General features: G+C 40.1%; 2 protein-coding genes across 2 annotated transcripts in view; both read left to right on the top strand.

Annotated features, from left to right (window-relative positions):
* Positions 1–24,116, top strand: LOC140127353 (uncharacterized). Its single transcript, XM_072147944.1, has 23 exons — positions 1–75; positions 760–911; positions 2,861–2,938; positions 3,398–3,520; positions 4,650–4,739; positions 6,609–6,721; positions 7,845–7,862; positions 8,694–8,779; positions 11,964–12,064; positions 13,152–13,295; positions 13,475–13,588; positions 15,000–15,807; positions 16,200–16,315; positions 16,743–16,887; positions 19,620–19,718; positions 19,811–19,922; positions 20,140–20,194; positions 21,396–21,527; positions 21,595–21,774; positions 21,925–22,073; positions 23,186–23,267; positions 23,374–23,528; positions 23,691–24,116. The coding sequence occupies exons 2-23, from the start codon at positions 771–773 to the stop codon at positions 23,797–23,799; spliced, it is 3,150 nt and encodes a 1,049-aa protein (XP_072004045.1). The 5' UTR covers positions 1–75; positions 760–770; the 3' UTR covers positions 23,800–24,116.
* A 1,188-nt stretch (positions 24,117–25,304) lies between these two features.
* SNX1 (sorting nexin 1) overlaps positions 25,305–26,995 on the top strand; it is a 40,111-nt gene continuing 38,420 nt past the window's right edge. The window contains exon 1 of the mRNA XM_072147943.1: positions 25,305–25,554. Coding sequence (XP_072004044.1) covers positions 25,444–25,554 — 111 coding nt within the window. The 5' untranslated portion in view covers positions 25,305–25,443. The remainder of the gene's footprint in view (positions 25,555–26,995) is intronic.

Raw genomic sequence — 26,995 nt, 5'->3', positions numbered from 1 at the left:
GCAGGGTTACAACAATCGTGTTTATAGTAACGTGCAGGGAACCGCTCCATACTATTCACAGATGCACATCCACAGGTGAGTGCTGAACTTCTCTCTCCTGCACCAGTGCATTGTACAGACATGAAGGTGATGTCACGCTCATCAGACAAGCACTTATTTCATGAGGCAATATAAAAAGTAATTGTTTGTCAAGTTCATATTCTAAATATGTAATTTTACACTTGTCATATTTAAGTACTGAAATCAGCATACAGATTTGCATATGTCTTTTAAGGCTCAACAAATACATATATAAACTTGACTGTAAATAGACTCTGATGGTTTTCTTCAAGTTGTACTAAGGTGAACAGATGAATCTGTTTTTTGCTTTTCTAAAGTTCTTCCATTGAAGGTGGATGAACTCAAGATTTTCAGATAAAGAGCTGTAAGACTGAGAACACATGTTCAGTTTTTCAGATGCACTTTTTAAAGTCAAAAGAAGGTGTGGGTTATAATGGGCGACAACATATCATTAAGAGATGCAATTTTTTTTTTGTCCACTCCTGGTTATAAAAAAAACTATTTAAAAAACAATATGTGAATTTAGCCTCAGGCTTATAGCACAAAATAATGAACAATTGCTTTCACAGGTCATCTTTTACATTTATACAGGACATCATTTATATTCTTTAACTGGCAGCTTGGCTGTAGAGAACATCTTGTAAATGTTCAACTTGGCATAACAAGATTTGTCAATTGCAGTAATGTGTATTATTCTAGACTGGGTTGTAATGGATCACAGACCTGACTGGATTGGTGGTAGTGATGAACCGGCAAAGGCTGTTATAGCATCGAACACTTTATCCAAAATGGCACGAAGAAGCAGACAAGTTCAGGAAGAAGTTACCAAGATAAAACAAAGAGTGGATAGGGTAAGGATAAGTAATCACAAATGCTTTTATTAGTAGGCAAAATAGCAAATATATTTCACCTGCAGTGCTATACAATAATAAGTAGGAAAAGATTACCAGTTTTTACAGGCACATATAGCAAAATTACAGTTAAAGGACTTGTTTTTGAATTAATGCATTCATGTTAATTTAAATCTAGTTGCCCAGTATTGTTTGCTGAGCTGTCATCTGATGCCAAATATTGGTTTGGCACCCAGCAAATGCGAGTCATTCTCTATAGTGAATTATGTGTTTTCCATTATGGTAGCTGGTTTTGTTTACATGCCAACCCATCTTACAAAAACAACACACACATATACCGTATTTTCCGGACTATAAGGCGCACTTAAAAGCCTTGGATTTCCTTGGAAATCCAAAGTGTGCCTTATAGTCCGGTGCGCCCTATGTATGGCGCTGGGCAGCGGACCATACTTACATAGGCCCCCGCTACCGGAGACAGCAGATCTCCAGCGGGAACTGCAGACCACGCGGCACGAACAACTTCTGCCGCGTGGTCTGCAGTTCCCGCTGGAGATCTGCTGTCTCTGGTAGCGGGGACCTATGTAAGTATGGTCCGCTGCCATCCTCCACCTCCCCCTCACCTTCCCCACTCACCTTCCCCGCGTCGCTGCGTCTCTTCTCCGCGTCGCGTCCCGTCGGGTCTCCGCTCCGCCCCCGGACCTCCGCCACGCCCCCGGACCCCGCGCCTTATAGTCCGATGCGCCTTATATATGGAATTATTACATATATAAGGCGCATCGGACTAATGCGCCTTATATTCCGGTGCGCCTAATGGCCCGGAAAATACGGTACACAACACCACAAAAAGCTAGGAATATTTGGCTTTCTGTTGAAATCTATGGAAAATGTTAAAGATATTGTATCATGAGAGTTTAAGTAGAAGCATGTAATGGTGTTACCCTCATCTCAAACTATTTAATGAAACCAAGGCCAACAGTGGTGGGTGTACCCCTACGAAAATGTGTCTTAGTAACTTGCCATTGAGCCTGTGGCCTTGAGTGTGTTACAGCTTGATAACAATGTCCTTTGCTGTTCACAACTCAGCACAGAAGTACAAATCCCCCCTTTCAATCACATATGCGTTTTAATTGAAACGTGCAATTGGTAACCAGCAACCAGTGTTTTGCATTGTTTAATGCAAGATACCGCTTGCTGGTTACTGATCGCAATGCACACACACCACTAAAATGTACTTTTGATCTGAGCTTGCTCACTGGTAGGTTTTCTTATTGATATTTTCTATTTACAGGAAACAGTGGAAATGCAGAGAAAAATGAATTATAAAAATATTTAAATGAGCCTCTGGCACTCCCACTTAACATAATTATGCACACCTTCCTACCCTTACCGTGACTGAAAGCCAGTGAAGTCTTGCGCAGCCACACTGACGTAAGTCCGCTGTGCAACTAGGATCACGAGCGTGCCTGCGCAAGACTTTTCCGTCTCTCTCAGCCAGGGAAAGGGGAGGGCCTTATTAGTTATACCCTGTAGTGTCAGAGTCGCCTCATTTAAATATTTGTAGAACTCTAGTAAATAGAAAATAAGTGCCTTTATCTGCACATGCCTGCCAGTAACATTTACATCTGGTTGGTTTAATTTAATGCTCTCTCTGATGTCTCCATCATCATTGGTGGCCATAACTACTGCTCAGCATGAATTGACATTCAAAAGTAAACGGTGAGGCCGACAGATCTGTCAACCAGCGCGGATGCTCCCAGGCCCATGCAGGTCCTGCTTGCAGCCTCAAAATGGTGAGGTACTGTTGATCCTGTTTCAGGTGTTGTCTTGGTCTCATGATGTCAAAATATAAAGCATATGATATCCCTAACTTTTTGTAGTAGTGTATGCGTGAAAACAAGATGACAGAAACACAGGTCCACTATGTAAAATACGTGTTTTCCCTCCACTAGATGATTCTGAACTTTGAACGGAGCTGTGGGATTTTGGGCTGCAGGCAAGGGGCTCATGTGGAAATTATGGAAAATATGGTAAGCAATAGGCACATTTTAAAGGAAAAAAATATATAATTTATTCAAACTTTTTTTTAAGGGGATTATCCAGCCCTTTAAAATATATGCCCCACAGTTTCATATACAGGCAGTTCCCGGGTTACATACAAGATAGGTTTTTCTTAAGTTGAATTTATATGTAAGTCGGATCTGTATATTTCATCATTTTTAACACCAGCCAAATTTTTTTTTGGTCTCTGTGACAATTGGATTAATGTTGGATTAACAATAAATCTTGATTGCAGACACCTGTGATAACTGTTATAGATGATCATTGTAGCCTGGAACTAAATTACCAACATCCAGAGGTCTGTTCGTAACTAGGGGGTCGTCTGTAAGCCGGGTGTTAAGTAGGGGACTGCCTGTATTGATTGTTTCAATCAATATATAGTATTAAAACATTGATCTTCTGTTTTGTTTACTCAATATTGTCTAAAGGACGAGCTTGAGAGTATCCTCCAGGACCAGAGGAGAAAATACCAGCAAAAGTTGACTGTCTTCATTGTAGGATTTCAGGAGACTTGTGGGCAGAGGAAACAACTTCTGACACAATTACAAGAGGTTTGTATCAGCATTAAACGTGTATTGTGACCTACATGATATTACATCTATATTTGCATAGTTATATGTGGGAGGCTTAGGATTTCAAATTCGAAGTTTAATCAGGGCTAAGAATAATGAAATAAGGGACAACATACATAGTAACATAGTTTAATAGCCAGAGAAAGCCAGAGAGATCAGAGTCATCCGATGGATATAAAACACAACACGCTCAGCCCTGCTCAACGCTCAACATGCTTTAATTTAATACACAAATTTACAGTGCAAATATACAACATACAGTTTTCATACAAAAAAAAAAGAGATAAAAACAAATAGCCCTACTAGTGAATAGTTGAATCTTCATATGCTCATGTGAACTATACCACCCCAGTGAGGGACATTTTGCAAGTAAATTCATAAAATTCATAACTCTACACAGAAAATGGTTACAATGATGCAATGTTCAATTGACTGGGTACCCCATTCTCTATCACCCTATACCAAATTTGTCGGTTAAGCTTAAAATAAGAGGGTTTATGTGACCTGACCATGTTCCCAAATACATTTAGCCCTGAGGTTCTAGAGAAATGTGGAATAATTTCCCTGACACTATACTGTTAGTGGGGGCTCATAACTATGGGTCATGTACATGTTTATACTATTACCCCAGGTTTTGTTGCAATCGATGTCACAGGCTCTCCCTAGCTGTGCTAAAACATTTTTTTTTTTTTTGCCCAGGTAACTTCAGAGTTGCGCTTAATGCATGTTTACATAATCTTAACGTTTAGAGAGTTTCTGCCCATCTAACTAGCAAAATTTAGCAGATATTTAATTGAGAAACTAATTTTATCTGGAAGCGAGGGAGCATTAGAGGAGCTAAGAAAGTGTTAAAAAGGCCACTTTTTTGATAAAATATATATCACAGTTTGATACATGTTCTTGTACTATTGATTTATGCAGTTTATTAGAAGATTGGGGATAATTTTAAGAATCACTTGTATGGTTTCTCCTTGGCCTAAACCTGCGACGTGAAAAAAATTGTGCAATATCTAAGATATTTTCAAAAGGCACAAGAAAGAAAAATTGCTGGAGTTGTCACCATGTGTGTTCAAAATTATTAATTTCCTCGTAAATAAAATCTATCCAGTTTTTCAGTATCTATTCCAATATGAATGAAGTGGAAAGAGACCAGTATCGTGGACAGCCTGCTTTGGATCTGGATGGGATAGCAATTCAGGTGATGTGATTCAGTTAAAGGAATGGGGGAGATTTATCAGAAGTGTCTGAGAGCCGACCTGTTCTAGTTGCCCATGGCATCCAATCAGAGCCTTAAATTTCATAAACAGCTGTGGGAAAATGAAAGGTGAGCTCTGATTGGTTTCCCATGGGCAACTAGAACAGTTCTGCTCTCAGACACAACAAAACTTCCATATAGAATGTGTCACATAGAACTGTTTGTAGACATTATTCATTCAAGGGGTTGTCCAATTTAAGCAATGTACTTTTGGTATCAATTCTTGGTTTTCTAGATTTTGGCTAGCTTTAATTCTATTGGACGCTTCATTGTTTTCTTCCCGTGTATAAACACTGGTCCATGGTCATGTGATGTCACACAGATGCCGGTTCATTATATCACACAGCTCTGATTACTATCTGTGATACTAATGAGCCATACAACCAGGGGCGTAGCGGTCACGGTCGCAGAGGGTCTGACCAGACCCGTTGGTAGAGAAGGACCTACAGCGCTGCCATACACTGCACCCACAGGAGCAGTGCACAGAACACATGTGGATGAGCTGTGGCAGCTGGTGAAGTGTTCCTGTTCACCTTTGGCGTGTTATATGACACCAGCCAGGGAGCTGTCAGGTCAGAAGCAGCAATAAGGATATCCAGTAATGATTGGAATTCCGGCTCTTCTTAGTGAGCTGGCTCATTAGGCTCTGCTCACCAAGAAGAGCCGGCTCTGCTGGATCCTGGACAGCTCCCTATTAAATATATAATAGGGAGTCGCAGGCCAGTCAATCACTCCATTCCACACCACTTTTAACCCGATTGTACAGAGCTGTATGGGGCTTCTTTTCTGCATAACAAATTTGACTTCAAAGATGGTATTTAATACTCCATGCCATGTACTGGAAAGTACCAAATCCGGTGCAGTTGGTGAATTGCACCATTTTCTTGCAGGTTTGGTTTCACTGTGAACTGCAAATGGCATGTCTCCTTTATTCTTTGGGTCAGTACAATCACTGGGATACCAAATTTATAAAGATTAAAGATTTTGTTATGTTTTAATACATATGCTAATAACTTTTTCATACTTTGGTGTACAGAGCTGTGCAAGGTGGTAGTTAGTAGTAATTATTAGTAACAATAGTCATGGTTAGGGTTAACAGACGCCCCATTAAGAACTTTGTCCTGGGGTCCAGTAATCTCTAGTTACACCACTACATGCACTTGTGTGGCATCCCATGACCATGGACTGGTTTTATGCACAGGAAGTAAACAGTGAAGCCTCCTGTTGAAGTCAGCAAGCAGAGATCTAGAAAAAAACTGTTAGGAATTGATACAGAAAGTATATTGGAAAATTGTTTAACTTTTCATTACACAAACAATATAAATAACTTTCTGAAAGTGGGCAACCCCTTTAAGGTGAGTAGAGCAGAATATGCTGGAAAGGCATATATATAAAAAATGCTGATCTACTTATTTCTAGCCTCTACTGCTTTGTATGCAAACATACAAGAACATTCAAAACACAGCTGTCTGAATCTGGTCTAACAGTAAATTTTAGAGAAAATATGTGTATTTAAAAGGGTCCATTGTATGCAATCTACTAAAGACAAAATCATAGAAGTTGATAATATAAACTTATATGAGTACTGCTTTCATCTTTACACTAGTTTTAAAATACGGTAAATGTTTTTTTTCTTGCAACACTTCCAATGTGGAAAAAAAAAATACAAAAAGGACTCTATTAAAAAATAACTAGACAAATTCTTCAGGCTTAAGCTGGTACCACCATATGTCCCATAATTTATAGCTTTCGTTTTAATGGGGGCAACAACGGTAAAAGTTATAAATACGTTTTTATATTTACTGGATACAGGTAACAGGAGCAGTGAGATCTGCAGAAGCTGCAATATCTCGACTTACAGAGCTTCATAATGTGGTTATGAGCCATCTGAGTCAAGTGGTATCTGCAGGGGCACAAGCTAAACGGTAAAAGTGTGGTCCTCTAGGGGGCAGTATGCAACTGTTTTGTATGATATATCTCATCAATAAATATGTGTGGTTGTTTTATCTAGTGTAATATACACTTATTGTTTACATATACCGTAATTGGAAGACCTATTATGACCTGCTGGAAATGGCTGAACACAACTTTTTTCATAAGTGGTTAGGCCAGTGGTGTAACTAAGAAAGGCTGTGATGGCTGTGACACAGTGTGGTCTGAGGGTTGTCTCAATAGTTATTTATATGGCATTCAATAATTGGCAGTTTTCAAGACTACAACTACACCATTGGGGCAAATTTACTTACCCGGTCCAGTTTTGTTTGGTCCCTGACTGCAGAACTGGCAATGCTGCACTCAGGCCCGTTCCCCACTTGCGAGTGTGATGCGATGAACTCGCATCACACTCGCAACGCAAGCTGCTGGGAACGCATGGCCTGAACGCTGCACCGCGGGAGTGAACTCAGCATGTCAGTTCACTCCCGCGGTGCAGCGTTCAGGCCGTGCGTTCCCGGCAGCTTGCGTTGCGAGTGTGATGCGAGTTCATCGCATCACACTCGCAAGTGGGGAACGGGCCTAAGGGTAGTAATTCAGATATGCTGCCTACAGAAAAGAAAAAATATTTTTTCATGTCCAATTCCATTTTATGAAAATCAAAATGTAAAAAAAATCTGAATAAAAGAACTGAACTGAATGTGAACTGAACTGAGGAATTCACATCAGGTATTAACACCACAAATTATGTGATATTTAGCACAAGCCTTTTTCTGCACCTTATTTATTCCTTGTACATCACCTACAGTAGGGCCTAACAGGAGGGAACATACCTTGCAACAATCTATCGAATTCATTATTATTGAGAACAAAACTTAATTTTGTCTCCAATCTGTGGCAGGGATAAATGTAAAGCATATGGCACATCATGAAGGATAGGAGATACACCTACTTCATCATGGGGCATATGCTTGAGGCTCAACATACTATAGCACTGAGGGAATAAAAACTGGCAAATGTAATGCGAGTCTTGATAAACTCCCCTAATGATATGTAAATTAACCATGAAATAATGCGCATAATGAATTATTATGTATCTTTGCTTATGTTTTACAGGAAACCAATGGATGATAGGTAAGTGACTTAACAAGGAAAGAGAACTTTTTAGACATTAGAAGTTTGCCCCCTTATTGACTGGTACAGTGTTTGTGTTTCTGTTGGGCCAGCATACAGAGACTCCCTGCATCATATTCTATATCAGTGATGGCGAACCTTTTAGAGCCTGAGTGCCCAAACTTCAACCAAAAGCCACTTATTTATTGCAAAGTGCCAGCGCAGCAATGAAAGCAGTAATGTATTTCTCCTTATTCTTTGACAACTTTCAATCCTTCAGCCTCCTAAAGACACCAATGCAGTTGAAAGGAGGAGGGAAAATTCGCCTGTCATTGTAGGAAGAATCTGCAGGAAGATTCTTTGAGTCCTGTCTAGTGAACTTCATGCTGGGGTGATGGCCCGGGTGCCCACAGAAAGGGCTCCGAGTGCCGCCTCTGGCACCAGTGCCATAGGTTCGCCACCACTGTTCTATATGATGCAAAGGCTCTCATCCACTGGACTGTGCTCAGTACATGGGATCCAACCAGTACAAGCACAAATTTCTGTTTTCTTGGATATAAGCATGTTTGTGTGCACCCAGCCTAAATGTGAGTAAATCCCCATGGGACAATTAAGCAACCACAATATTTTTTTTTATTAATTTTTTTTTCTCCTGTACATTTAGTTAACTTTTATTGGATTGTACAATAATGTATCACAATAAAGGTATTTAAACGATTTGTCTTTTTAATTTTTTTTTTTAATGGAAACTTGGTATTTTTGGCCGGTTTTATACTGACATTTACACCAGCTGCATTTTAATATTATATTACAAACTGCTACATACATACCACTGAACTCATTGCTCTGCAGGGGCAGGAAAACGATGGAGAAATTGCTTGCCCAAGCAAGACAACATATTGGACAGCTGACTGACAAGTTGGTACAGACACAAGAAGGTGAGATTGTTAACCCCTTAAGGACGCAGGGTTTTTCGGCTCATTTCTCGCTCTCCAACTTCAAAAATCCATAACTTTTTCATTTTTACGTGTACAGACCTGTGTGGGGGCTTATTTTGTGCGTAACAAATTTTACTTTTCCGTAATGTTATTTATTTTAACATGCCGTGTACTGCGAAGCTGAAAAAAAATTCCAAATGTGGAAAAATTGAAAAAAAAACGTTCTTGTGGGCTCAGTTTTTACGACTTTCACTCTTCGCTCCAAATAACACTTTTACTTTATTCTTTGGTTCGGTGCGATCGCGGTGATACCAAATTTATATAGGTTTTATTGTGTTTTAATACATTTTCAAAAATTAAACGAATGTGTACAAAAAAGAAAAAATCTTCTGACGCTAATAACTTTTTCATACTTTGGCGCACGGAGATGTGTGAGGGGTCATTTTTTGCGAAATGAGGCAACGTTTTCATTGCTACCATTTTGAGGTCTGTGCGACATTTTGATCATTTTTTATTTCATTTTTTATGTTATGTAAAAAGGTGTAAAAGTCGCATTTCGGACATTTGGGCGCCATTTCCCGCCTCGGAGGTCACCGCCGCCCGTAACCGTTTTTATATTTTGATAGATCGGGCATTTTGGGATGCGGCGATACCTAATATGTTTGTGATTTTTACTGTTTATTATGTTTTATATCCGTTCTAGGGAAAGGGGGGTGATTTGAACTTTTAATATTTTATTAATTTTTTTTATTTTTTAAACTTTTTTTTATATTTTTTTTTTTAAACTATTTTTTAGACCATCTAGGGTACATTAACCCTAGATAGTCAGATCGCTCCTACCATATACTGCAATACTTCTGTATTGCAATATATGGCATTTTTGCAGCACATTCATTACAATGAGCCACTGGCTCATTGTAACGAATCTGCAGATGCCAGATAGTCTCGGGTCAAACGAAGACCCAAGGCTACCATGGCAACCGATCGCCGCCCCCCGATGACGTTTGGGGGCGCGGTGATCGTAATAAAGATGGCACCGCCCGCGCCGCCGTCTTTTAAACGCCGGCGGCGACTTTGCCAGCGGCGTTGAAAGGGTGCAAGCACCGACCGCGGTTATTAGCGGTGGGGGTTTGCTGCAATATGCAACAACCCCCACCTCTGTATGAAGAGGACTCAGCCCGTGAGCCCTCTTCATACATCCCTTATACCTCTGCGCCGTAGAGCTACGGCGCAGAGCGTTAAGGGGTTAATATAGAAAAAAGGATAAACCTTAAGATGATGCAGCCTGAACTAACCCTGTTTTGCTGTTTTCACTTGTAAATCATTCATTTAGAAGATGCCCTTAGTGGCAGAATAGCCTTTTTAGGATGTCTAAGGGACCCTTAATGCACAGTTCTACAATGAATGTCAGAGAAGGAAGTTTATCTTTGCTCTAAACAATATTGGCCTAGTTTATAGTTTATGTGTACTCGATCTTTACAGATTTTAATCCCTTGCCGCACCATGACGTTCCCCAACAAAATGGTGCTGTAGCAGGTGCATGAATAGGGTTCACCGCTAATACCTGTGATAGATGCTAGCACCAATCGTGGATGTTAACTATTTAAATGCCCCTGGCAAAGCCGTCGGTAGCAAGGATTGTAAACCAAATACACTGACATACTGGGGCACATTTACTTATACTTTAAGTGCTATTTAACCCCTTACCAACATGTGAGGCTGTGGGTGTATGGAGAGGGCTCACAGGCTGAGCCCTCTCCATACAAGGTGCGTGGTCGCTGCAGTTTGAGTGTTAACAATTCAATTGCCATCAGCAGAGCTGCTGGCAGTGTGTGGGTGCTGCCATCTTGGCTTAGATCCCCCTCCCCCAGTGATGTCATGGGGGTGTGATGATGTGTCACCAAGACCCAAGGCTGTGTACTGTATAATAAGAACATCTATTACAGTGTGTCAGTGGCACATTGTAATATATGATCAGTAAAATCCCCATATGCTGCAATCAATCAGACAACCTAAGGTTAAACTACACTCGGGGTCGAAAAAATTGTAAAAAAAAAAAAAAAAAAAGTAAAAATAAATAAAGCCTAAAAATTCTAATTGTCTCCCTTTCCTTATAACTGATATAAAAATATTTTTAAAAGGTTGTACACTCGCCAAATTGGTAGCAATGAAAACGACATCTCATTCCACAAAATAAATTGCACAGCTCTGTACTCTACACTCTAGTGTGAAAAGCCTCAGATTATGGCAAAATATGAAAAAAAAAATTTGTACAAAAGCTTAAAATTTTGAAAATCTACTAAAACATAATAACATATATATTTAGTATTTCTGTGGTTGTACCAACCCAAAGAATAAGGAGGAGGTGTGATTTGGAACTCATCATGAGAGCCGTAAAAACTAGGCCCAAAAGAAAACGTTGCAAATGTGTTTTTTTTTGTCAGTTTCGAAATTTTAGTTGCATTTTCCCAGTACATGGTATGGAATATCACCTGGAAGTACAATTTGTTACGCAGAAAACTAGCCGTCATAGAGCTATTTACATGAAAAAATAAACAAAAGTTATGGCAATGAGTGGAGAGTGAAAAATGGAAATGTAAAAACAAAAAAGGTCTGCGTCCTTAAGAAATACATAACAATTAAAATACATTGTATACCAGACAAAAGCATCAGGAGTGTTCACCCCCAGGAGGGCTCATAGGTCCCTCCTACCTGGTATTAAGTCCAGAACCTTGGAGAAGTCATAGCTTTTCAAGGGGAAGTCGTAAGATCAGGTATCTGGTATCATTGGACCCGGGGGAATCCCTGGATCGCATTGATGCAAAACCTGACCCATTTGCTATGGTCCCATCCCGAGATATGTATATCTCTGGACCCAAGGATGCTAGAGCCCTGTGAATTGTGGCACTGTGATCCCCTGGGGATGGGGAAAATAAGGGATATGGGTGGCTTGATGAACAGGACAATATCTGGCATGTGGATCTCCCTTGTTCATCACATCATACAATACCATATAATAAGAACAGGACCTCTGTTTTCCAGATTGCAGGGGTTCCCATTCTCATGATTGGTGGTAGTCCCAGTGGTTGAACCCTCACCATCAGCTTGTTATCCTGTGGATAGGGGATAACTTGAAAACTATTACAACCCCTTAAGTATTTTCCTTCTTTCATCTCCTATTTAGAGCTAACTATGAAAGATCAGCAGATGAAGGAGCTCCAGAAGCTGAATGAAATGAGAGCACTGGAGATCTGTCATGTTAAAGGTCAAATGGAAACCACAAAAGTAAATGTCAAACATGGACTCAGAGGATTTAGAGGTTTATATGTTTAACAGCACTGAGTAGGGAACTTTTGCCTTATGATAAATTTCTAATTTACTCACAAATCAGCATATAGTGTTTTTGTTGGTGATTTTGTATGTACCGTATATACTCGTGTATAAGCCGAAAATGTGCTGAAAAACCTCACCTCGGCATATATACATGAGTCAATAAAAAAAATAAACTTATATACTCACCCTCCGGCAGTCCCGATGCACAGCATGGCTCCCCGTTGTCGGCGCGGCTCCTCTTCTTTCTTTAGTCTTCTTTAACAGCCGACATAGACGCGGCCATGTTATCTGCCGGTTGGCGCATACTATGATGTCATCAGTGGCTGCATCATTGTATGCGCTGGCCTTCAAAACGCATGGCCGCGTCTCTGTCGGCTGTTACAGAAGACCGAAGAAAGAAGAGGAGCTGTGCTAACATCGGGGAGCTGCGCTGAGCATCGGGGCTGCTGGAGGGTGAGTATATAATTTATTTTTTTTTTAAGTGCTGGGTGGGCTGGCTGTATGCTACTGGGGGCTGGCAGGCTGGATACTATAGGGAGCTGGCTGTATACTACAGGGAGCAGGCTAGCTGTAAACTACAATATATAAATTAAAATTTGATAACACTATGTAAACGTGATGTAAACTCAGGCACAATGTAAACTCAAAAGCAATGTTACCGCAAAAGTGATGTATACATAAAACATGATGTAAAAGTATTTACATTACATTTACTCAAACATGATGTTTACATGGTGTTTGTGCTTACATCACATTTGGGTTTATGCGGCATTTGCTTTGACATGGTTGGGTGGCATTTCAGTGGATCTTGCATTTATGTTGGTTTTTTTAAGTTTACGTGGTGGTTGGGTTTATGTGGCAGTTGTGTTGTGTTTATGCTCATGTGGTGCTCGTGTCGTGTTTATGCTTACCGTTATGTGGTGTTTGCGTAATTTGTATGTTTGCATAGCATTTGCATCGAGTTTGCGATTACATGATGTCTACATGGTGTTTGTGCTAACCTCGCATTAACTCTAAAGTAAACATTTTTGTTTAACAGAAAAATCTGCAAGTTTTGCAGCAGGAAACAGCTATGCAACATTCACTTCTAGAGGCTGAAATTACAAAGCAGGGAAGACAGCTGGAGAGGCTTACCAGTCAAAAGTCAGCTGAAGCAGAACACCTTACCAATGCCAGTACTCAGGTATGGTCATAGTCTGATCACCTATACCGATGTTTCATTACAATGTTTGATGTATTTTAAATCATAAATGTGATGAATTTTCTTTATATGGCACCCAAATCGTATAATATATAATAGAAATAGATAATGCTTTCAGATGTATTACTATAAAATATTCTTCAAGTATTTTTTCCCACCAGTGGGAAGTACAAGATTGCATGTTAACATTTAATGAGGACGATTCTACGGGCACTGATGTAGAAGGAAATGCAGTAGAGGAATCTGTGCAGGCAGTTGAAGAAATACTCCTTACAGTAAGCAACACACATCCTTAGGATTGTAACAAGTATTTCTGGTGAAAGAGCTTCCGGTATATTTGTCAGCTTCTAAAACTAACTGTTCCTGGCATTGCTTATGCAATTTCTGCAGTATTATTTTGCTGTTTTTACCTGTACTACTAAATCTTTGTATTTCGCTGCACTGGAGCACTCTTTCCCTTTCCTTCCTCCATAGGCAGACGAGTGGCCGTGACGCAAATCTGCCAAAGTATAGGACTATATAGGTCCTATAATTTGCAGCGTGGCTGCCTGACTTGGTCATTGTGTGGTAATGCAGCGTGTGCTCACCCCGCCTTGGCTGGGAGCCGTAGATATCTATCTGGTAACAAATCATGTCACCAGACCCAGTACGACTGGGCAAATGAGCCCTAAAGGTGCATTCTTGCATATCTGGTGGGACTGCCCCGAAATTTGCCTTTTTGGGCATGTGATTCATGGTTTATGGCCATATACTCCACCATTGCATGAACGGATCCTTCAAACCTTTGATTCTGCTGCACTGGCACTCCTTTCAGGCCCCTTCAACCACACATTGGGTAAATAAGGTATTTTAATCATGTAGCTTAAAAGAGATATGTGACCCAAAGTAGACCTTCTTCATTGTCACAGATGCTCCTGCGACCCATGTCCCGGGTGGGAGGTGCACCCGTGCCCCTCTCCGGTGCCCAGTGTCCCTCAGGCCGTGTCTCCGGCGGCCCAGCGTGTGCATCTCTGCCTCCTGGGGCTTGTGCGTGCTGGCTCTCAGAGATTTAAATTGCTGCTGGCCACCTGGTACTTAATAAATAGCCAACCTCTTCCCTTATGCCCTTCCCTTAAGCTTTATCCCTATGCCTTGTGACCCTGTTCTGTTCCTGACTATGTTCCTCTGCAGCCTGCCCTGACCTCTTGCTTGCCTCTGACCTTGATCCTGTGCTGTTGGCCCTGACCTCCTGCCTGTCCCCCACTACGATTCTGCTGTATGACTCTGTACTTCGCCTTGGCGTCCACTGTTGACAAAATTGCGCCTGTAGAGCGACCTGGTGGTACCACGCCGCAACAAGTCCAACCTGCTTTGCGGAGGGTTCTGGTGAAAACCATGTACCACTTAGACTCAGTCCCAAGTCTCGGGTTACGTCAACGTCCACAGTGGTACAGTGGGTCCACTACCCCTGATCCTGACATTCGTTAATCTCTCCTAATGTTCTTGACTGGGTTTCAGGGGCTCTTGTTTACCCTCAGCATGAAACTTTATGACACTGCATATTTCTATTGATGTTGCAAGTGTGCCTCAAGTCCTATCTATCGATCTATCTATCTATCTATCTATTTGTTATCTTTGAAAAAAAAAAACATAAAAAAGAGGTTTGAAAAGTTATGACATATGACTCCATGTTTTTTATCCTTTTAGGCTAACAACAATGAGCACAATAATATTCAGGATTTTTCAATGGAATTGATTCCTGAAGACATTGACCATCATCTTATGGATATGAGCAAACCTGAATTTCCTGGTCCATCATTCTCTGTGTATGGAGAGAATATTTCATCTACATGCTTGATCCCTGTAGCATACAAGGACAGTCTTGAGAAAATTTTACCCAATGTAGAAGAGTACAGCTCACCATCACATGTGACTGACAACAACAAATCTTGTATGACGCCTCCACCAATAATACAAGATAATGCTATTTATGATGATTCACAGATCAGCTCAGGAGAAATAATGGATGGTAATAGTGAGCCTTTCCCCTTTATTGATAATGGATCTGATACTATACCAAACCATGAGGTGGATCAAGAGAATTTTGATAAATCTTCAAGTGAAAGGTACCACAGTCCAGATGATGGCGCACACAGTTTTCAGGCCAATAATTGTGAAATTAACCATCTGTCTCCAAATGTCATATCATTCATTCCTGATGAAGACACAAAGCCTAGAACTGATCTACCCAACATATATACCCATTTGAAAGATTCTGTTTTTGCTCTAAAGTTTGAGTCAGATGAAAACACCAGCAGATGTCCTCCTGTTGTTAACAGCATGGTGACACCATCATCAGATAATACACATGCTACTTCAGTCCCTAAATCGAACATGGATGACAATGAGTCTGACAAGAAAATTCAACAGTTTGCATCATTTTCTATCATACAGCTGACAACTGACCCGAATACATCAACATCTGAACTAAGCAACAGCATCCATTCTTTAACAGGTAAAACACAAAGTGGTACAACAATGCAGTGATACAAAATATAATTCATAATTTTGTTTAGTTTTTTGGAGCCTACAAGATGAAACTAATACTATAATTAATATGTTATAGTTAGGGGGACTAGTAGAGATTTGTCATTGGGGTCTAGCAGATTCAGCATTTGCCTATGGTTAAGCCCTAAATGTAAGTCTTAAATATAAGTATCTGCTACAGATATCATAAAAACATCACTTTACTTTACTTATAACATTTGGTTATATCTATGATGCTAAAAGAGGAATGGTTTTCCTTTTCTTATCCTGGAAAACAGAAAAATGGTAGTTTTCAGCTATTGTAGTTATAGGAAAAGCTTTATTAACTGCACAGTTAAGTACAAAATTGTCTTTTTGCAGAACCGAATTCCCTAACAAATAAAGAATCCAATATAGAAATTAGTGCAAATGAAATGAAGAGCTTCAGCCACACTGATCCTATTCACAAATCATCTCAACCACATTCAGGAAATGAGGTATTTTTGTGCGATAAATAATTTTAAATGTGTTTGTCATGCATCTTGCACTAATGTAGACATTTTTTACACATCGGACATTTGCTTGGGATGCAATGAATAACACCAGTAAAAGTTTTGATGTACTGTAGTTAACGTGATTTCCATTTGCTCTATTTTCGTGTGGACACAGTTGTTATGGATTTCACTATGCTTTCCAAATGACTCCTCTGCTTTTTTTTGGGGGGTGGGTATGGGTATCATGGGTATACCAAATTCATATAGGTTTATTATGTTTTTATCTATTTTCAAAAACCTTTTGTAAAAATATTTTTTCTTCATTTTATCAGATTCTGATGCCAATACCTTTTTCATACTTCAATGTCCAGAGCTTTGTAGGGCGTAATTTTACCTCCCATGGAGTTAACAATATTTCTTGTAACTTTAGACAGGACCTACATACAATAAAAAACACATGGAATCAGAAAGAGTAGAAACATCTAACAACAGTGATCACCATAGAGAGTTACGGAGTGTCTCAGAACGATTACATAAATGTATGAAAGAAATAAGAAATATGCTTATCACTGAAGGTTGGTAAGGTCTGATGTATTGTCATTGTAATGTTGTAGAAGCTACAAGGCTACAGAAAAAGTGATCTTGTGACCATATAAATAAGCAAATAATAATCTTGAATATCTGGCTTCAGTCAGCCAGTTATTTGTACTTATTACCTGCTGCACCGGACTGATTCTTGCCTTTTTGCTGCCTGAGGTGAAAAGAATATAACTACTATAATAGTGCCCCCTATGCACTGGAATATAACTACTATAATACTGCCTGCTATGTACAAGAATAGAACTACTATAATGCTGCCCCCTATATACAAGAATATAACTACTATAATACTGCCCACTATGTACAAGAATATAACTACTATAATACTGCCCCCTATGTACAAGAATATAACTACTATAATACTGCTCCCTATGTACAAGAATATAACTACTATAATACTGCCCCCTATGTACAAGAATATAACTACTATAATACTGCCCCTGTGTACAAGAATATAACTACTATACTACTACTTCCTATGTACAAGAATGTAACTACTATAATACTGCCCACTATGTACAAGAATATAACTACTATAATACTGCCTCCTATGTACAGGAATATAACTACTATAATACTGCCCCCTATGTACAAGAATATAACTACTATAATACTGCCCACTATGTACAAGAATATAACTACTATAATACTGCCCCTATGTACAGAAATATAACTACTATAATACTGCCCCTATGTACAAGAATATAACTACTATAATACTGCCTCCTATGTACAGGAATATAACTACTATAATACTGCCCCCTATGTACAAGAATATAACTACTATAATACTGCCCCCTATGTACAAGAATATAACTACTATAATACTGCCCCTGTGTACAAGAATATAACTACTATAATACTGCCCCCTATGTACAATAATATAACTACTATAATAGTGCCCCCTATGCACTGGAATATAACTACTATAAAACTGCTCAAGAACCCCCCCCCCCTCCCCCGCCCACTCCACAGAAAGCTATTCCCCCCCAGGTCTTCTCTCTCTCCTTACTCAGGCAGACCCCCTCCATGTGTTCGATTGTCTTCTCACACAGCAAACCCCCCAGGTCTCACAAAGCAAGCCCCCCAAGTTTAGTCTCCCCCCCTGACCCCAGGTCTAGCCCCACCCCAGGTTTAATTCCCCTGCCCTTACTGTCTGCAGCCCTGTTCCTTATGCTGTTGTATAGAGAAGAAGCCGGAGGGTCATGTGATGGGTCATGTGTCAGGTCCTTGAGCTTCCCCCCCTGTACAGCAAGATCCTGAAGCACTGTGTGCTTACTGCACACATGTTTTATTTAATTTTTGCCGCAAATTGCGGGAAAAGCGCAAAAAAAAATTGCGGCCCCGTTGCTGCATTGGGAGCTGCAGGCAGCAGGAGGGGGCCACAACCTGAGGGTCCCCCGGGCTGTGTACCCCTGGTTTAGATTTTTGTCTAGTTTCTTAGTGTAATTTGTCTTAGGTGGGTTTTCCTTGTGTTAAAATGGTTTAAAATTGCTGCCTAGTGTGGCGGATGAAACTTTTTTCATACTAATAATAATAATAAAAAATAAAGAAGTTGCAAAGGTTGTCCTGCTTCTTCCTGCCAAGTTCACCCCCTGAGACCAGTTGGGCTTTTGCACATTTTTTTGCAACTTTTTAAAAAATGGCAAATGGCCAATACAACTAACCTTAGTCTAAACTGCTTGATTCATTAAATAAAAAACAAACAAATATGGAGAAATTGCTGGAAAATGCACAAAAAGCAAACTTAGCAAAAATGTGCAACTTGTTTGTACAGGCGGTCCCCTATTTAAGAACACCTGACTTACAGACGACCCCTAGTTACAAACGGACCATTGGATGTTGGGAATTTACTGTACTTTAGCCTTAAGTTACAATAAACAGCTATAACAGTTATAAAAGGCATCTGCAATTGAGCTTTATTGTTAATCCTGGTTCTTATGACAACCCAACATTTTTAAATTTAACTGTCACATTGATCAAAAAAAATTTGGCTGGAGCTACAATTATAAAATATCCAATTCCGACTTCCATACAAATTCAACTTAAGAACAAACCTACAGAACTTATCTTGTACGTAACCCGGGGACTGCCTGTACCCAAATTAGAAAGAAGATGATAAATCTCCCCCATAGTTTTCAGTGTCTACGTAGCCCAAACCTTTTACATGGCTTCCTACTGATTTAGGGCCCATTCACATCACTAATGTTTAAAAGTCTTCCATTATCATCCATTTGCACATTGGGGCACATTTACTAAGAACAGTACAAACTGCACTAAATGCAGTTTGCCTGTGTATTGTGCAGAGAGCGCCAGATTCAGGATTTCTGGCGCACGTTTTTCATGAATCTGGCGCTATCTGCACAGCTCCGAAAGCGTGCCACAACTTTTTTTCGGACTCTGCATGTTAAATCTGATGCACAGTCCGACTGAGCATCGGAACGCCCCTAATTGGTCTTGCATGATGCCTAGTGCAGTTGTGCAACAAAAGGTTTGCACCTAAAATAATGTGCAAAGTCTGATAAAAAAAACTGGCACAAATGGGCCCCATTTTGTTTTATTTTGAGTTCTTTCCTCTGTTCTATGGTAGAAAAGATAGAAAAGTCTTTCAGTGTCTGCAATTCCGAATTATTACTTATTATTGCGAGATATATTTTACTATTATTTGCTTTATAATGATTATAATAATTATGCCCTTTGAGTTAAGGTTTTCACTGCATTGCTAATGAGTTAGTTGAGGAAATACAAGACGAACACGAAGAAAGTCTTTCCACAAATCTTACTCAACTTGAAAACTTTCCAACAGGTACAGACTACCGTACCAAGTGATAAACATTGTGACTAAACTGTGCAATGCATACATTATGTTTATTGATTTATCTGCTTCATATTTGATAGTATTACGGAGTCTAATCATTAACATCACAAGGAAGAGCACTGAAAATAAAGGGCTAACAGAAGAACACTCACCAATCTTAAGAAAAGAAGAGGACACCAATATAAAAGACAGGTAAGAGAGAACATACTCCCATCGTATAAAGTACCATACTGTAAGTCACCAAGAAATTCTGTGCCCATACGAAAAAGCATGAGGCCACCAGCAGTAACAGCATAACTGACCGAAGATCAACCATTCATAGTAGCATTTTAGAAACTATTTAAATAAACAAGACAAATATAATAGTGGATTAACATGTTAAATATTTTTATGCAAACATTCATTTCAGTTTTTTCCCCGTGAAACATATTGGAGACGAAAGCCAAAACTGTGATGGACTTCCAGTAAGTACAGAGTGGTGAGGAGAGTAAGAAATGCCAATGTAAGACTGTGTTCACATTTGTTATTGTGCTCCATTGTAAGTATACGTTAGGTGAATATGCCTGTACGCGCAGTCCCCAGGTTATGCACATGATAGTTTTTTTAAGTTTGTATTTAAGTTAAATTTGTATGTGAAATGCAACTGGTATATTTGTAACTGTAGCTCCAGAACAGATATGTTCACATGTTGCAGAAAGACGTAGGCACTCACTCCCGTAACCATTCAGGAAGCATTAGAAACCAGACGCAATCATCTGGCTTCTGATGCCTATAGGTTTTGCCAGGGAGACGGTCAGACCTCAAATGTTGCTTTGCAAATCTGCATCAATAAGTGACTTATTAGATAAAGACATTTCTGCTGCAGACTTTTTTCTGCAATGCCTGTACGCGCAGTCCCCAGGTTATGCACATGATAGTTTTTTAAGTTTGTACTTAAGTTAAATTTGTATGTAAAATGCAACTGGTATATTTGTAACTGTAGCTCCAGAACAGTTGTTTTTTTTAAATTTTGTGCTGTCATGGGAACAAGGATTATAAATAAAACATCATTACAGACACCTTACAGCTGATCATGGCAGCCTGGGACTAAAGTAAAGCATCCATAGCGCTTCACCAGATGTCACAGTGGGCAAAGAGGTCTGTCTGTAACTAGGGTTCGTCTGTAAGTCAGGTGTTCTTAAATCAGGGACAACCTATACTTATATGTCCTCCTTTTAACCTCTCACCTCTGAAAGCAGGGAGAGGAGCAATCATTAGCACAGACGGTGATTTTCTGCTGCTGATGTTAAGGGTGTCTCTGTAGTGATGTAACTTTCCATATATGGATAATTGCATCACTGGAGGAAGACCAAAAGTCTGGGGATGGATGCTGCACTGTAGCATCTGTCTCCCATAGGCCACTATGGCCTTTGCTAAACATATACACATATTTATAGCCACAGGATGAAATATAGTAGTCTGCTAGGCTATTCCATCCTGGTTTTCAGTCCTGTATAAGGACTTTGGATACCTTCACTTTTTGCTCAATTGTGAATGTATCTACTGTAGAAACAGCCTATATGAAAGTAATTCCCTGAAGGATTAATTCTGCTTCATCTTTTGTCAAATATTAACTCAAAACATAAGAAATACATAGTCAAAATGTTTCTTGCCCTGTATGTCTAGATGAAGGCTCGCTTCAGCCATGATCTGGGTCATACTTCCTCAGTGATATTTACCCGTAGTGATGAAGAACACAACAGACGAGAACTGCAATGGGCAAGTTGCCAGGGCAGAATTCCAATTCACATATACCAGGTGAGGACTCTTAGTGGTGAATACATTTGGATAATCATAGTTCTAATACATTTACCTGTTCCTACAGGATACCACTAGAATGATGTCAAAGTATCGTATTTTGTGTCAGGAAAGACTACACTGTCTACTTTGGGGATATGTTCAGTATATATCCTGGAACAAGGCTGAAACACTCTTAAGAAGTCAGTGCCTCAGTAGACCACAGATCACTCCAGTATTAAATAAATTACAAAAGCAAAAAGATCAGGTAAAAGTCATTACTGTAATAAATCATTGTGCTGATAGCACCACATAGCTGAACATTAACATATCCTAGTAAGGTACAACAATATATTCTAGTGGGTTCTGCATTTGCGTTTTTATGATGATATTATTTCTGAATATATGGGCCCTGCAGGCTTTTCTACAATGGAGGGACAAAATACTGCAAAGCCGAGAAAAGCGGTTGCATCTCTCAGAAAATCTCTGTCAAACTTTACAAAAATTACATGCCGAAACTGGGATATTTCTGATAAGGCCTCAGATTTCTTGGCCTGGGACTGGAAGGTAAGTATCTAAGAATAGATTTTTATTTCCTCCATGTCTTTTGGAAAGCTAGTATATGACTTCTTACTAACTGAAAGGATGCCCCGACTTTACAATATTGGGGCATGCTTATTAATGTATTTATGACAGAAATCTGTGGAAATTGGTGGCAAAAAAAGTGTCTGAAAGGTCTTATGGCACATTTATCAAGGGATTTTGAACAATTTGTGTGCACATTTGTAAATAGTAGGACAAAAAAAACCATGGCCTTGGAGAAAGGGATTGTGATCTAGCTTGTGTAAAAAATGTGCCAAAATCTGGTGTATTTTCCTGGTGTGCACTAAGAAATCTAAAAGGAGGTGCAAACTTAGACTAGAAAGGCATCATCTATGCCAGATTTATAATTCGGCATTAATTATCACCAATCTGCCCCATTATGTTAAAATTAAAAAGTCTCATAAAAATGTTGGAAGGCTTTCCACTATAAATAAAAATGTAAGGCAGGAGGAAAAAAACATTGCATAAGTATAAATCATATTTTAAAAAAGACCACCCTGCCAGAAGTCTCAGAAAGAAGAAGGGGTGTACTTTTGGCACTGTGTAACTCAGCTCCCTCATCCTCTTTCCCTTCAGCCGAAATCTTATGTCCTGCGCTTGTGCACTTATCACCCTGCATATGTCATGCGCAATAAGCAGCAGAGTGGGTTTGCATCCTCCACCGACACATTGCTCAAGTGTCGCTTCTTCCTGCAGACAGTGAGAGCGGTACACAAACTCTGCATAGTTTTGAATGCTGCCGAGTGGGGAGAATGCACAGCGAAGCCAGTGGTGGTCACACATCCACTCTGCGACACATTGCACATACACAAGGTAGTGAGTGCGCAAGCACAAGATTTGGGATTTCCTGAGACTTCTGGCAGGGTGCCAGATTATTTTTAAAAATTAACATGGACATGTTCTGTGGGAACCTGCCATTAGGTTTATGGTAAAATATAAAGACAGGTTCTCTTTAAATGGACCATAATCTTTTTCTTCCATTTGATCATACAACATTTATGATGTGAGAATTGATGTGTACTGGGTGCGGTCTGCTGGGGACCTCTTATTGACTATTATTTTCATTTTTCATTTAGTTCTATGCTGGAGACTCGCAAGGAAAGTAATACTAATAACAGCACTGTTCAGTGCTCTTGTTTCCACCAGTGTTCGTGCCAGGTAATATCAGAGGCTGAAATACTGTCATTAGTTTAAAATTTAGCAGTGCTGGATATTTGTGCCTCTAGTTGTATAACATATCTACAAAAGTATGTTCTTTCTTCAGGATCTTCAGAATAGCATTATGTGCCGTGGTATATCTCGTGGTCATGTGACCAAGAAATGGAAGTATATGCATACCCACACAGAGCTGAGACCACTAGTAGTAACCCCTAAATTGCTGGAGATGGATATTCACAGATGCTTCTGTAAGGAATGTTGGTAAGATTAAAATGCAGAATGTAATGTAATTTCAGGGAACTGAGGCCAAGCAGGAGCCTTCCTTCCACCCCTAGATACCACATTTTGCATACAAAAATTGATATTATTAGCTTTTATTATCAAAACAATGCGATCCTTGATTTTATTTCATGTTTGTTGCAGCTTGATATCACAGCTACAATATTCAGTACATGGACTTCCTCGAAACAAATCCTCTTTTCAAAGAGCCGTTGTCCATGTCAAGCGGACCACCACTTTCCCTGCGCTGTGAGAGGTTGAAACAAGAAATTACTTTGCATATTGTCCTGTCAACTATTAATAAAAATCAGAATGGAACTTTATGGAAGTTATAATGTGATGATTGGTAAGCTCATCGCTGTAATGTGTATAAAGTTGGTGAGGACATTGGTGTTCAAAATAATAAAATTGTACTAAATTGTACTCTGAAATTGAGTCTGGTTCCTTTTGATCAGTAAGAATATAAGAAGCAGACCAGTTCAAAATCAAATTCAGCATGACACTGTACTTGTGATAGAAGTCAATTTTCAAGGCACCCTTTCTAGGTGGAAGATGAATGAATTGCAATAATCCCCAAAACACCTCTCAACTGAAATGCAGCATCGCTGTGGTTTAGCTGCATCATAATTACCCAAAGGCTAATGATGGATACTCTCTGTCAGTGATCAGCCTGTGATCACTGACACTGTGAATCCGCCCTAGCGAAGTAATTGAATCTACTTCGTGTCCGTCTCAATTCAGTTTCCAATTTATGCAGAGCGTAACTCCCAAAATACTCCATAACTGCTAAAAGATGCAGCATACACCAGCTAGTTTTGGCTGATATAACACTTAAGTAAAATTAGTATCTTCCAAAGCCAAGATCATGCGCATGCCCCTCCAAGCAGTGACTTGGGAGTTCTGCTCATGAAGAGGGCATGCATTCAGTCTGCAGGACACATGACGTTGCAGGAAGTCCCTAAAGCGGCTGCCGGTTGGCACAAAATCTGCTCCTTTGATGGACAGAAGAGGAAAAATTACCCAGCTAAAGACTCAATAGAATGTCTTAGACAACTTTTACACAAACGTATGAAAATGGCTGTATGCAACCTGAACTGTACCGTTTTCATATGGGTAGCATAAGGCCACCTTCGTTTCAATGAGCAATGACTGTACCGTGAGTGAAGTTTAAACAATAAAAATAGAGAGCATGTCCTATTTTCTCCAGTATTTCAATTGTGTATGCCCCATAGTCTATGTGGGAATATATAAAATACATGGTGCATATGTGCTGCATACAGTTGTGCACCATATATGTGCAGTATAGAAACCCAATGGGGGGTGAATTTGGTCAGCCATCCATCAGCCAGCCACTGTATTTTATACGGATACGGTACAGACATACGTGCACATGGCACATATATACAGATTCAGGGCTTATTCACAAGGCTGTTTGGGGGCCTGTGATCTGGTCGCATAATGCGCAGCCCCGTAGACTTCTATGTCTCGTGGTCAGTGAGCGCAAGGTGTGCATTGTGACCTTGTCCCCTCGGCCACGTGCTGTGTGAATGTAGCCTCACATGGCACAGAAATACAGGACTGGAGAAATCATAAGTTTGTGTGAAAGCGGAAATGGAAATCTGTCAGTGGCCATGGCCCTCCGTAGGACACACCCACCATTTTTTGTTTTATAAAAAAAAAAACTTTTTAAAGACCTTGTAGATGAAAAAAAAACTCATCCAAGTGCACATTGCTCACGGGCAGATGTTATACGGTCATTCCTCACACTCTACCACACGAGGGCGCTGCTTGACGTTCGGTTTGTTTTTTACTGTACTTGACGTCAGCTCGACATCGCCCTGAGTCCGCTGCTGGCCGGAGTTCCTGTGTAACCCCCCAGCTTCCGGCAGCTCCAGTGATGGCGGATGAAAGTGGAGTGTTACAGCACGGGCCCCCGGAACTGGATGACGATGAGGAGGCAGCGGGCACCGACAGTGACACCGAGGGAGAGGACATCTTTACCGGGGCAGTGAGTAGCAGTGGCGGCTGCCGGTGTCATGTCCTTAGGCTCTGGTTTCCCATCCTGTCACAGTGTGGGCTCAGCAGTGAGGGAGGCTCCGTGCTGTCATGTGTGTCCATACACTGCAGGCCCAGCATGTTACCCAGGAGCAGCACACACACACACTGGCCACATATCTCTGTGTACTGCCAGAGCTTAGTGCTCACCTCAGGCACAAATGCAGGTTACAGTGGAAGTTATTCTCTGTGAATTATCCTGGAGATAATATTAATTTGAAACATACTTCATTTCCTAAAATATCTCCTATGTCCCACTATTTGCTCCTTTCTTCTCCAGCAGGGAGCATTGAATCTAAAAGCTGACACTTTCAGGAATGAATAGAGCTGATGTTAATAATAAACTAAATCTACTTCACTAGGGAAAGTAACATCTTCGTGCCTTTATTTGGCTCTTTCTCCTGCAGTGAGCAGTGTAAGTTAAAGCTGTCACAGCTCTCCACACCTTCTAAAGATGAACGCTTTCATGCTTCCAGCATATTTCCCTTTTAATTATTCAGCTCTCTAAGGAGATTAAACTAACCAGAGGCGGTCTGTAATGAGTAGAGTCATTAGAAACGTCAGATTCCTTTTATCTCTGAGCTGTCAGTGGTGTATGGGAAGGAAAGCTGTTTACACAAACTGCTTCAATAAGGCAGGAAGGCAGAGAAAAAGCTTTCTCTAATAACATATAATACAAAGTATATAGATTTATACAATTTTGTTAAATGGTTAGTGGTTTTATGACCAGATTTATCATGTGCTGGCGCATGGTGCTAACTCTGCCCCCCAGGATATGTTGGATATATCAAGAGGTCCTGGCGTCCTGAACTATCCGGCAGCTGGCTGTGCAGGATCTGATGCCACATGGCACAGCCAGCATTTCATGCCCCTCCACACCCACTTGTTGTGGAGGTGACGTCATGTGGAAAATAGTAGCAGGAATTGTGATAATTCTTGGTATATTCGTGATTGTTACTATGGATTTTTAATTTTTTCAGATGTAAAGATACAAATGTCAAGACAAAAAAACACTTTAGTCTTTTTTTCACATATGACTCCTGATAGAACTTGGATGCTCCTTGCTGTCTAAGCAGTTTTTTACATACAGAGTGCGGTCACGTGGCTGTTGTTTTTCAACTCTTGACTCTTATTAGGCTCCAGATGTTGGTTATGATCCAGTAAGGGAGCCAGGGCTGTAGACTGTAATATGATTCTACTTCTCTGGTTTCTCTGCTGTATACGGGTGCCGTGCTTGCTTGTGCATAGCTATGGGCAGCAAACAGTGACCCCTTTGTGCTGCTTCTTGACAAAAGAAACTTTCTTGCAATGTGTTAGAATTTTTTTTTTTGTACAATATCTTTATATTTCCATTTAATTGAAGGTACATTTAAGGATGTGTTCACATGTTGTAG

The sequence above is a fragment of the Engystomops pustulosus genome, chromosome 4, assembly GCF_040894005.1.
Source record: "Engystomops pustulosus chromosome 4, aEngPut4.maternal, whole genome shotgun sequence".
Lineage (NCBI taxonomy): Eukaryota > Metazoa > Chordata > Amphibia > Anura > Leptodactylidae > Engystomops > Engystomops pustulosus.
This window is presented reverse-complemented; position numbering and strand designations above follow the sequence as displayed.

What these genes read in the sequence shown, in the direction of transcription:
- LOC140127353 (XM_072147944.1), top strand. Translation starts at nt 771, where the DNA reads ATGGATCACAGACCTGACTGGATTGGTGGTAGTGATGAACCGGCAAAG. An exon ending in GTCAAATGGAAACCACAAAA is followed by an intron (nt 12,065 to 13,151) that starts GTAAATGTCAAA and finishes TTTGTTTAACAG; the next exon opens with AAAAATCTGCAAGTTTTGCA. An exon ending in AAATATGCTTATCACTGAAG is followed by an intron (nt 16,888 to 19,619) that starts GTTGGTAAGGTC and finishes CTTTGAGTTAAG; the next exon opens with GTTTTCACTGCATTGCTAAT.